Raw genomic sequence first — 13,060 nt, 5'->3', positions numbered from 1 at the left:
TCAATACGTAAATATGCAAGAAGGGACAGAGAGCAGAGATGAGGGGGAACCAAAGGAATACTGAGCACTTCATAGAAACCAATGTGACATAAAAGTTAGTTAGTTGCAGCTAAGTGAAACTGGCAGGAAGCTCTCTGGCTTATCATTCCGAGCCATACGACAGAGCCGGGGGCTTGGGAGGCGAAAGGTTGTTTCCTGCGATTCTTCTAAATCTGGGTTCCCATGGGTGACTTTGCCAAGTAAATTTCATTCCTCTCTGCAACTTTTAAATCAGGAGCATATAGCTTTGGGAAATGCTCAGTGTCCAGTAATTCATTGAACTTGCGCAGCATTTCATAGAACATGCTAGGGGTGTTCAGACCTTTGAAAAAAAGATCAGGTCTGTAAAAGTGGACCGCTCTGCAAACTGAGGTAGTTGCTGTAGAAAAGCAGCAACCACAGCATAGAAGACTTCTCTGCCCAGAGAAGGAGGAACTCAGCAATGCTCCAGGCAATTGGGCAACAGGTAGACCATTTATCAACTTCTTATTAAATGAACATATTCTTAAGAGTTGTTAAGAAAGTTTGTCCTGTATGTACTACAGTACTTCAAAATTTAGTGAAGTTTGGTATTTTTTGTGGCTCATTTCCCATTTAATTTTTCTGGAGTAAAATAGATAGTACAGATGTATAACTGACAACATAGAAATAAATTGGTTTAAGGTTCAATATAGTTTAATGCCATTTCCAGTATACGAGTGTAAAGGAGAACAAAATAATTGTTACTCTAGATCCAATGCACTAAAAATCCACAATAGGATAAAGGACACACTAATAAAAATGACATAATAAATACAGTAAATACATAAGATAGCTTTTTTTATTGTACGTCCATAAACTGATGCTGCTTAAATAACACCTTTTAACTTGAGTTTAAATCCTGATATTTTTAGGTATGTACGTTAATGTTCTAGCTCAGTGTAATTTCTGGTGCAATCTTTGAACAAGATTCATTGGAGGTGGTGATATTAAACAACAATGCATAGAATTGTCATAGGTGTAAAATAATTTTCCTTCAGTAATTATGGAAACTAGAAATGGAGTTTATACGACCCCCAGAATTCCAGAATTTCTGCAGAATATGTGTAATACTTGAGAGGGTGCTGATTTAGGATCAAGGGTACGAGACCTGGGATGTTGGTAGCTGTCATTACTCCCAGCAACTTACACTAATGGCAGAAAGCCAGGCTGCCTGGTCTGTGGGAGAGCTGCCGTACTCTGGGGCAGTCTCATTCCGAGACTCCGCTGATGTGTCCTCAGTCCCAGGATGTGGCTTTCAACTGTTACTTCACCTATTTCTCCACGGAGAAAGCATTAGATGAAGCAGATAACTAGGTTTAGCACAACGGGAATTGCAGATTGATACAGATGTCTGTAGTTAGACAAGTTAATACCAAAACAGTTCATGCAGAGCTCCACCCCAGTGCCACCCATTTTCCAATACACTTTTGTCTGTCTATAATTTTAACACTATCAATTTAGCACCAGGGCGATGGGGCATTTTAGCACTGGGTGCCACAGTAGCAGAGCAGTTAGTGAAACAATTTATAGCCCCAGCGACCTGGGTACAATTCCCACCGCTGTCTGGAGGGGATCTGTGCATTTTCCCTATGACTGCATGGGTTTCCTCTGGGTTCTCCAGCTTCCTTTCTAAGGACGTACGGGTTAGAAGGTTAATTGTTCACATGGGTGTAATCAGGCAGTGTGGGCTGGAAGGTTATCTCAAGGTAAATAAATAAATAAATATCATTCACTGTGGAGGAGGGGCCTGCAGGGATTAAAGAGATTCTCATTTTTGTGTGTGTGCTTCTGATGCTGTCTCAACAGATCTGGCTGTGGCTGGCTGCTGGACTCTAATGAGCCACAGTCAAATGTCAGAATCAGAATCAGGTTTAATATCACCGATGTATGTTGTGCCCATCATGTCCCTACCTTAGAAATTACTAGGTTTACCTATGGCCCTCTATTGTACCTATCCAAAAGACTCTTAAAAGACCCTATCCAACTTGATTCTTTCCAAAAGCTCCAGCACATCCTCTTTCTTAATATCTACATGCTCAAGCTTTTCAGTCTGCTGCAAGTCATCACTACAATCACCAAGATCCTTTTCCATAGTGAATACTGAACTAAGGTATTCATTAAGTACCTCTGCTATTTCCTCCAGTTCCATACACACTTTCCCACTAAAACACTTGATTGGTCCTATTCTCTCACATCTTATCATCTTGCTCTTCACATACTTGTAGAACGCCTTGGCATTTTCCTTAATCCTGTCCACCAAGGCCTTCTCATGGCCCCTTCTGGCTCTCCTAATTTCATTCTTAAGCTCCTTCCTATTAGCCTTATAATCTTCTAGATCTCTAACATTACCTAGCTCTCTGGACCTTTTGTAAGCTTTTCTTTTCTTCTTGACTAGATTTATTACAGCCTTGAGACAGAATTGTGATCACTATCTCCAAAATGGTCTCCCACTGAGAGATCTGACACCTGACCAGGTTCATTTTCCAATACCAGATCAAGTACAGCCTCTCCTCTTGTAGGATTATTTACATAGTGTCAAGAAACCTTCCTGAATACACCTAACAAACTCCACCCCATCTAAACCCCTTGCTCTAGGGAGATGCAAATTGATATTGAGAAATTAAAATCTCTCATCACGACAACTCTGTTATTATTACATCTTTCCAGGATCTGTTTCCCTATCTGCTCCTCGATATCCCTGTTACTATTGGGCGGCCTATAAAAAACATCCAGTAGAGTTATTGACCCCTTCCTGTTCCTAACTTCCACCCATAGAGTCTCCATAGACAATCCCTCCATGGCATCCACCTTTTCTGCAGCTGTGACACTATCTCTGATCAACAGTGCCACGCCCCCACCTATTTTGCCTCCCTCCCTGTCCTTTCTGAAACATCTAATACCCGGCACTCGAAGCAATCATTCCTGTCCCTGAGCCATCCAAGTCTCTGTAATGGCCACCACGTCATATCTCCAAGTACTGATCCACGCTCTAAGCTCATCTGCTTTGTTCACAACACTCCTTGCGTTAAAATAGATGCATCTCAAACCTTCGGTCTGAGCGTGTTTGTTCTCTATCACCTGTATATCCTCCCTCACACACTGTCTCCTGGCTTTCTCTATTTGTGAGCCAAACACTTCTTCCCTAGTGTCTTCAGTTTGGTTCCCACCCCCCAACAATTCTAGTTTAAACTCTTCCCAGTAGACTTAGCAAAGGGTACGGGAATCATGATGCTCAAAGGCTGTTGTAAATCTAGTCAAGAAGAAAAGAAGAGCTTATGAAAGGTTCAAAAGGTCATATTCTGCATGGAGGTCAGTGACCAGTGGTGTGCCTCAGGGATCTGCTCTGGGACCCCTGCTCTTTGTGATTTTTATAAATGACCTGGATGAGGAAGTGGAGGGATGGGTTAGTAAATTTGCTGATGACACAAAGGTTGGGGGTGTTGAGGATAGTGTGGAGGGCTGTCAGAGGTTACAGTGGGACATTGATAGGATGCAAAACTGAGCTGAGAAATGGCAGATGGAGTTCAACCCAGATAAGTGTGAGGTGGTTCAGTTTGGTAGGTCAAATATGATGGCAGAATATAGTATTAATGGTAAGACTCTTGGCAAGGTGGAGGATCAGAGGGATCTCGGGGTCCAGGTCCATAGGACACTCAAAGCTGCTACACAAGTTGACTCTGTGATTAAGAAGGTGTATGGTGCACTGGGCTTCATCAACCACGGGATTGAGTGTAAGAGCTGAGAGGTAATGTTGCAGCTATATAGGACACTGGTCAGACCCCACTTGGAGTACTGTGCTCAGTTCTGGTTGCCTCGCTACAGGAAAGACATGGAAACTATAGAAAGGGTGCAGAGGAGATTTACAAGGATGTTGCCTGGATTGGGGAGCATGCCTTATGAGAATAGGTTGAGTGAACTTTGCCTTTTTCCTTGGAGTGACGGAGGATGAGAGGTGACCTGATAGAGGTGTATAAGATGATGAGAGGCGTTGATTGTGTGGATAGTCAGAGGCTATTTCCCAGGGCTGAAATGGCTAACATGAGAGGGCATAGTTTTAAGGTGCTTGGAAGTAGGTACAGAGGAGATGTCAGGGGTAAGTTTTTTACGCTAAGAGTGATCAGTGTGTGGAATGAGCTGCCAGTGGCGATGGTGGAGGCGGAAACGATAGGGTCTTTTAAGACCCTCCTGGAGAGGTACATGGAGCTTAGAAAAATAGAGGTCTATGGGTAAACCTAGGTGGTTCTAAGGTAGGGACATGCCGAAGGGCCTGTATTGTGCTATAGGCTTTCTATGTTACTCTGTTTCTGAACTTCTGTAGACCAACAGTGGAGAGTATCCCGACTGGTTGAATCATGGCCTGGTGTGAAAACACCAATGTTCAGGAATGGAAAAAGTGTACAGAAAGTGGTCGAAACAACTCAGGCAAAGCCCTCCCCACCATGATGCTCATTTACGAGGAAAGCAGCACCCATCACCAAGGACACCCACCCAACAGGCAATGCTCCCGTCTCACTGCTGTTATTGGGTAGGAGGTGCAGAAACCTTGGATCCCACACCAGCCAGTTCAGGAATAGTCATTGCCCCATAACCATCAGTTATTACCTACCTCTGACAGCCTGCCACCACTTTCTATTTAAAGCAGCTGATGGCCACCTTCCATTGAAGTCATAGCTCAGAAGTTTGTCATTTAATGATCCCTCACTATCCATCCATCCCTCTCTTCCTCACTATCCATCTATCCCTCTCTCCCTCACTACCCATCTATCCCTTTCTCCCTCACTATCCACCTATCCTTTTCTCCCTCACTATCCATCTCAAGTCAAGTCCAGTCACTTTTATTGTCATTTTGACCGTAACTGCTGGTATATTACATAGTAAAAATGAAACAATGTTTTTTCAGGACCATGGTGTTACATGACACAGTACAAAAACTAGACTGAACTACGTAAAAAACAACACAGAAAAAAACTACACTAGACTACAGACCTACCCAGGACTGCATAAAGTGCACAAAACAGCGCAGGCATTACAATAAATAATAAACAGGACAATAGAGCATCTATCCCTCTCTCCCTCACTATCTCCCTATCCATCTATCTCTTTCCCTCTATCCATCTATCCCTCTCTCCCTCACTAATCATCTATCCCTCTTTCCCTCACTATCCATCTATCTCTCTCTCCCTCACTATCCATCTATCCCTCTCTCCCTCACTAGATCCATCTATCCCTCTCTCCCTCACTATCCATCTATCTCTATCTCCCTCACAATCCATTCATCCCTCTCTCCCTCACTAGATCCATCTATCCCTCTCTCCCTCACTATCCATCTATCCCTCTCTCCCTCACTATCCATCTATCCCTATCTCCCTCACAATCCATTCATCCCTCTCTCCCTCACTAGATCCATCTAACCCTGTCTGCTTCATACTGACTGTTATCTATCAGTCTAACCAAATTCAGTTACTTTAATGTTGGGCATCAGCTTTTGTGTGTGCAGGAAGCCATTGAGATGAGATTTCAATGTCAAAGTAAAATTATTATCAAGTTACCTGTATGCCACCATTTTGAGCCTTGGAATTTATTTTCTGACTAGTATTTACAATATATTCAAGAAATACAATGGTATTTATGAAATTCTATGCATAAACAAATGACAAACAGCCAATGTGTAAAAGGAGACAAATTAAGCAAATTCAAAAAGAAATAATGATACTGAGAACATGAGTTGTAGAGCCCCTGAAAGCAAGTGTGTAGGCCGTGGAATCAGTTCAGAGTTGTAGTAGGTGAAGTTATCCACACAGGCTCAGGAGATTCAGGATGGTTGAACTTGGTGGTGTGACTCTGAAGCTCCTATAGCTCCTATAGCTCCTATAGCTCTTGCCCAATGATAGCAGCAAGAAACGTAGAAATCTACAGCACATTACAGGCCTCTTGGCCCACAATTTTGTGCCGGCCATGTAACCTACTTTAAAAACTGCCTTGAACTTCCCCACCACATAACCCTCTATTTTTCTAAGCTACCACTGCCACTACTACTATGACGTTGTCTCAGACCCAGGGGGCCGGTGTTGGGCACGATGACGGAGTCTCCACTCCTCCATCTCCCTCATCAGTGTGTTCAGTTCATCTACATTAGCTGCGCCACTATCTTCTAGGAGCGTGTTGATCATAGTCTTGGGAGGGTGCCCAGGGTTCCTCCACCCATGCTTGAGCACCCATGTGATGACTAGGCTGGCAGGGAGCTCAGGGTGGCGTAGACAGTGCTCCGCTAGTTGCAGTCTTCTCGCCTCGATTTTAGTAGTGAGCATCGGTAGGTCATCTTAGAGCTTGACGTTCGTCATGTGCTGTTGCCAACTCACGTCAAGAGCCATCCGGAGCATTTGTGAATAGCAACCATCTAGTGACTTTCTCATGGTCTTGGTGAGTGTCCACGTCTTGCATCCGTACGTGAGAATGGACTCTATGACTGCTATGAAGATCCTCTTTCTGAGCCCTCTGCTCAGGTTCGACCTCCAGATTTCCTTCATGTCGTTCATAGCCCTCCACCCCAGCACCTTCCGTATCTTTATGTCCTTTTCCGTACTCATCATTCTTGACCCGAGGTACTTGAAGTCTTAGACTTTCTTAATGGTATCATTCTTTACGGTCTTGAAAGTACCTCCATTGCAGTTGAACGCCATGTACTCTGTCTTTTTAGTGCTTAGGTGAAGTCCAACTTTATTGCACTCAATTTCTACTTTTGTCAGTAGCTGCTGTGCTTCCTCCATCTGGTCAGAGAGCAGGACTATTTCATCTGCAAAATTGAGATCTGAGAGCGTAACTGGTCTGACCCTTTTGGTTTGTCCTGGTTTTATGGTAAAACCAAGCTTCTCATGATCTTTGGTAGTTTGATGTAGAGTGTAATCAAGGATGATTATAAAGATGTAGGGTGCCAGAGTGTCTCCTTGCAGCATACCAGCTAGGAGCACGAACACTGCTGTTTCTCCGTCTGGTGATACAACTTTCTCCATGGTCTTGGTACAGCTGGACTCTATTGCTCTCAGTAGACGATCTGGCACTCCGTAAGCTTTCAGGATATTCAGCATTTTACCTCGGTGAATGGAGTCAAAAGCTTTGCAAAATCGAGGAAAGTAAGCACGGTTGGTGCTTCTTGACTTCCTCGATGATTCTATGGAGAGCAAGTATTTGCATTACTGTTGTGCACTTCTGATTGAACCTTAGCTTAGAGTCAATGGCAGTGTGAATCCTGTTCAGAATCATCCGATTGTATAGCTTTGCTGAGATGCAGGTCAAGCTGACACCATGGTAGTTATCTGTCTTTGTGAGGGATCCAGACTTGGGGACTGGGATAATGTTTGAGAGTGACCACTGTTCTGGTTTGTCGCCTTTCATCTTTGCCGTACTACATACGTCCAGCAAGATGTTGTCCAGTTCGCAGTTCTTAAGGACATCTGGTGGTATCCCATCTGGTCCAGCGCTCCTGTCCTGTTTGAGTGCATATTTAGCCTTCTTCAGTTCCTCAATGGTGAATGGGCCATCATTGATGTCGACTTGCGTTAGTTTCGTGGGTATGTCCTCCTCCTCTTCCGTGATCATTGGAGGGCTTCCCAGCAGGTTCCTGAAGTGGGTAAACCATGTCTGGACATGGTCCTCTGCTGTTTTACCACTTACTTGACCTGATGGGGACTTCTTCGGTCTGCTGATCTCATTGACCAGGCGCCATGCTTCTCCATGCTGCTTGTCTTCATTTTCTAAGCTCCATACACCTAAGAGTCTCTTAAAAGAGAATGGCCAAGATGGTGGTGGAAGTGGGGGGGGGGTGCGATGGGGAGGTCATTGATGCTGGATGCTTCTTTCCAGTGGCAGGATACCCCGTAAGTACTTTCCATTGTGTGCAATGAGTGGGTGATTGGTGGGTGACCATAATGTACAGTTAATAAGTTATTGGTGGGTGACAATCATGTGTACTGAATAGGTGATTGGTTATTGACCATCATATGTAGACAGTGGGTAATTTGTGGGTGACATCATGTGCAGTGAATGAGTGATTGGTTATTGACCATCATGAGTAGACCATGGGTGATTGGTTATTGATCATCATGTATGGACAATGGATGATTGGTGGGTGACATCATGTGCAGTGAATGGGTGATTGGCTATTGACCATCATGAGTAGACAATGGGTGATTGGTTATTGATCATCATGTATAGACAATGGGTGATTGGAGGGTGAAATCATGGGCTGTGAATATTGAATATCATGTGTAGACAATGGTTGATTGGTTATTGACCATCATGTGCAGTGAATGGGTGATTGGTTGGTGACATTGTGTGCAAAGAATGGGTGATTGGTGGGTTACCGTTGTGCAGTGGATGGATGATTAGTGGGTGACCATAGGTGAAACCATGGAAAGCTAATTATAATTGACCATTACTTCTGTATCTTTCTCCACAAATAGTACCTTATTGACTGAATATTTCCAATATAATGCACTATTTGACACATGTACTTTGAAACACATAGTGCAATGTGTCATTTCCAACAATTTAAATCTGTGAAGACCAAGCTTCCAGCGCCAACGTAGCATAACCCTATCCTGTACGTCTTTGGACTGGGAGGAAACCGAAGCACCCAGAGGAAACCCAAATGGTTGTGGAGAAAATGTACAAGTTGCTTACAGATGGCCGTGGGAGTTGAACCCTGATCTTAGAGGTGGTGCTGCAATGTGTTGTGCTAACTTCTATGCTACTGTGTCACTCTTCGTGCCTTTTGAAAGAGTAAGGTCAGAAGTTCGGACAGAGGCCTTGCTTCCTCAATTCCCTTGTTCACTTCCTGCATATCATGGTCTTCCTTTGAATTTCAGTGACGGCAGTTCTTTGAACACTGAACGTGTCAGGCATGTAAAGAGTTCTAATTAAAGGGCTTTTGAGTTAGGATGCACTTTGTGTCTCTTAAGCCACTTTAAAGCACAGCTGCATGTGTTAACAACGCAAAGGAAAATAAAACATACTTGTCAAAAGTCATGCACAAAAGAATTGCCAAGAATTAGTTTAACATTATATAAGCGATTTCTCTCTCTCTGGGATTTCTATGTTAAATTCTACTTTCATCTTATTCTCAGCAGATAAATGTTGGGTAAAGATGTTAGTGTTTAATGTAGATGACTATTAAGGGAAGAGATAGAGGTCAAATGATCTAATTAGAGCTTCATTAATATACTTAAACTGAGTTACTCACCTGTTTCGGATGACAGATTTCGGTGTCCTTCAGGTTTGCCCTAACAACGAATTCAGTTAACTTCACAGAAAATATATCAGAAAATTGAAAAGTCTCTCAGGGCGAAAACTAAAATTACTTAGTAACGCTCACAAAATGCTGGAGGAACTCAGCAGGTCAGGCTACATCTATGGAGGGGAATAAGGATGTGACATTTAGGCCAAAACCTTACATCAGGACTTGATGAGTCCTGATGAAGGGTCTCAGCTCAAAACATCAACTGTTTATTCTCCTCCATAGATGCTGCCTGACCTGCTCAGTTCCTCCAGCATTTTGTGTGTATTTCTCTGGATTTCCAGCATCTGCAGAATCTCTTGTGGTTAAAGGTATTTATTTATTGTGACTATCCTCTTTTGTATATGTACAGTTCATCATCTGCACATTGGTTGTTTGTGTGTAGGTTTTCATTGACCCTATTGTATGTCCTTCTTGTACTGTGGAATGCCTGAAAGAAACGGAATGTTGGGGTTGTACATGGTGACAAATACATTCAAAAACATCAAAGTAAATTTATTATCAAACTATATATATCGTATGCCACCATATACAACCCTGAGATACATATTCTTAGAGCATAAGACATAGGAGCAGAATTAGGCCATTCAGCCCATCGAGTCTGCTCCACCATTCCATCATGGCTGATCCCGGATCCTACTCAACCCTGTACACCTGCCTTCTCGCCGTATCCTTTGATGCCCTGATGGATCAGGAGACGATCAACTTCCACCTTAAATATACCCACAGACTTGGCCTCCACCGCTGTCTGTGGCAGAGCATTGCACAGATTCACTACTCTCTGGTTTAAAAAATTCCTCTTTACCTCTATTCTAAAAGGTTGCCCCTCAATTTTGAGGCTGTGCCCTCTAGTTCTGGATACCCCCACCTTAGGAAACATCCACTCCGCATCCACCCTATATAGTCTTTTCAACATTTGGTAGGTTTCAATGAGATCCCTACACATTCTTCTAAATTCCAGCGAGTACAGGCCCAAAGCTGCCAAACACTTCTGACATGTTAACCCCTTCATTCCCAGAATCATCCTCATAAACCTCCTATGGAGACTCTCCAATTGAATCACATTCTTTCTGAGATATGGCGCCCAAAACTGTTGACAATTCTCCAAGTGCAGCCTGATCAGTGTCTTATAAAACTTCAGCATTATCTCCTTGCTTTTATATTCTATTCCCCTTGAAATAAATGTCAACATTGCATTTGCCTTCTTTGCCACAGACTTAACCTGTAACTTAACTTTCTGGGAGTCTTGCACGAGGACTCCTAACACCCTCTGCACCTCTGATGTTTGAACCTTCTCCCCATTTAAATAATAGTTCACACTATTGCTCCTTTTACCAAAATGCATTATCATACATTTCCCAACACTCTATTCCATCTGACACTTTTTTTGCCCATTCTTCCAATTTGTCTAAGTCCTGCTGCAATTGCATTGCTTCCTCAGCACTACCTACCCCTCCACCTATCTTTGTATCATCCGCAAACTTTGCCACAAAGCCATCAATTCCATTATCTAAATCACTGACAAACAATGAGAAAAGTAGTGGTCCCAATACTGACCCCTCAGGAACACCACTAGTCACTGGCAGCCAAACATAAAAGGCCTCTTTTATTCCCACTCACTGCCTCCTGCCTGTCAGCCATTCCTCTATCCATGCCAGTATCTTCCCTGTAACACCATAAGATTTTACCATGCTAAGCAGCTTCGAATGTGGCACCGTATCAAGTGCCGACTGGAAGTCCAAGTAAATGACATCCACTGCCTCTCCTTTGTCCACCCTGCTTGTTACTTCCTCGAAGAATTCTAACAGATTTGTCAGGCAAGATTTCCCTTCACAGAGACCATGCTGACTTTGATTTATTTTATCAATAGTTTCCAAGCACCCCGAAACCTCATCCTTAATAATAGGCTGTAACACTTTCCAGATAACTGAGGTTAGGCTAACTGGCCTATAATTTCCTCTCTTTTGCCTTCCTTCCTTCTTAAGAATGGAATGACATTTGCAATCTTCCAGTCCTCCGAGACCATGCCAGAATCAAGTGATTCTTAAAAGATCATGACTTCTGTTATCTCTTCAGCAATCTCTCTCAGGACTCTGGGATGTAGTCCATCTGGTCCAGGTGACTTATCCACCTCAAGACCTTTGAGTTTGCCTTGCACTTTTTCCTTTGTAATGGTGCTCATTCCTGCTCCCTAACACTCACAGACCTCTGGCACACTTCTAGTGTCTTACACAGTGAAGACTGATGCAGAGTGCCCGTAAAGTTCATTTGCTATTTCTTTGCCCCCCATTACTGCATTACCAGCATCATTTTCCAATGGTCCAATATCAACTCTTACTTCCTTTTTATTATTTATATAACAGAAAAAGTTTTAGTTTCCTATGTTATTGGCTAGTTTGCCCTCATATTTAATCTTTTCTCTTATACGAGGGGTGATTGATAAGTTTGTGGCCTAAGGTAGAAGGAGATGAGTTATACAGCTCTCGTTACATGCACATGCAGTTCAACTCTTTGATGGATTACACAGAAAGTTAATAACTCATCAGTTAATAACCCACCAGGGTGATTGATAGGTTCGTGGCCTGAGGTAGATGGAGATGAGTAATTGTGCCACGAGGCTTGTCCGTCCTTACGTTCATGTTACACCCATCATCGACTTGTAAACCGCTGGCTCATCCTCAACTCTATCGTACTGGTTCCCATCCCCCCTCCATATTAGTTTAAACCACTCCCAGCAGTCGTAGTAAATCTGCCCGCAAGAGTATTGGTCCCCCTTGGATTTAAGTGCAACCCATCCCTTTTGTACAGGTCACATCTGCCTCAGAAGAGGTCCCAATTATCCCAAAATCTGAATCCCTGCCCCCTGCTCCAATTCTTCAGCCACCCATTGATCTGCCACCTCATTCTATTCCTGTCCTCGCTGTCGCTCGGCACAGGCGGCCATCTCGAGGCTACTACCTTTGATACCCTGCTTCTCAGCTTCCTTCCTAACTCCCTGTATTCTGTTTTCAGGACTTCATCCCTTTTTCTTGCCATCATCTCTGATTGCACACCCTGCATTTTCATGATATTGTGGATGCTTTCCGAAATATTGTGGACCCTGGCACCTGAGAGGCAAACTACCATCCATGTTTCCTTTTACACATACACAGAATCATCTATCTGTCCCTAACTATCGAGTCCCTTGTTACTGCTGCCATCCTCTTCTGTTTCCTGCCCTTCTGAGACACAGGACCAGATTCAGTGCCAGGGGCATGGCCACTGTTGCTTCCTCCAGGTAGGTCATCCCCTACAACTGTACTCAAAATGAAGTACTTATTGTTGAAGGGGATGTCTACAGGAATGCTCTCCACCACCTGACATTCTCCCTTCCCTCTCCTGACAGTCGCTCATTTATCTGTCTCCTGTAGCCTTGGGGTGACTACTTCCCTGAAGCTCCTGTCTAACACCTCCTCACTCTCCCTGACAAGCCGGAGGTCATCAAGCTGCAGCTCCAGTTCCCTAACGTGGTCTCTGAGGAGCTGCATCTCGATGCACCTGGCACAGATGTGGCCATCGGGGCTGGTGGTTTCCGAGCAATCTCACATCTGACACCCAGAACAGAACACTGGCTCTGCACACGTACCCCCTACTCTATCAAGTGTTGGTTCAGAAAAAAAGAAATAAGAAATAAATTTACCTACTTACCTTGCCTCCTCCTGTTCTTGC

The 13,060-nt window shown here is 43.6% G+C and overlaps 1 protein-coding gene across 7 annotated transcripts in view; it reads left to right on the top strand.

Annotated features, from left to right (window-relative positions):
* The window catches only part of rgs3a (regulator of G protein signaling 3a), a 453,555-nt gene that overhangs the window by 69,304 nt on the left and 371,191 nt on the right, over positions 1–13,060 (top strand). Inside the window, exon 1 of one of the 7 annotated variants that reach the window (XM_059994032.1) lies at positions 467–505. The exons of the other annotated variants lie outside the window; for them this stretch is intronic. Coding sequence (XP_059850015.1) covers positions 482–505 — 24 coding nt within the window. The 5' untranslated portion in view covers positions 467–481. Of the gene's footprint in view, positions 1–466; positions 506–13,060 lie in introns of those variants that run through there. 7 annotated transcript variants of the gene reach the window in all.

The sequence above is a fragment of the Hypanus sabinus genome, chromosome 18 (genome assembly GCF_030144855.1).
Source record: "Hypanus sabinus isolate sHypSab1 chromosome 18, sHypSab1.hap1, whole genome shotgun sequence".
Taxonomy (NCBI): domain Eukaryota; kingdom Metazoa; phylum Chordata; class Chondrichthyes; order Myliobatiformes; family Dasyatidae; genus Hypanus; species Hypanus sabinus.
This window is presented reverse-complemented; position numbering and strand designations above follow the sequence as displayed.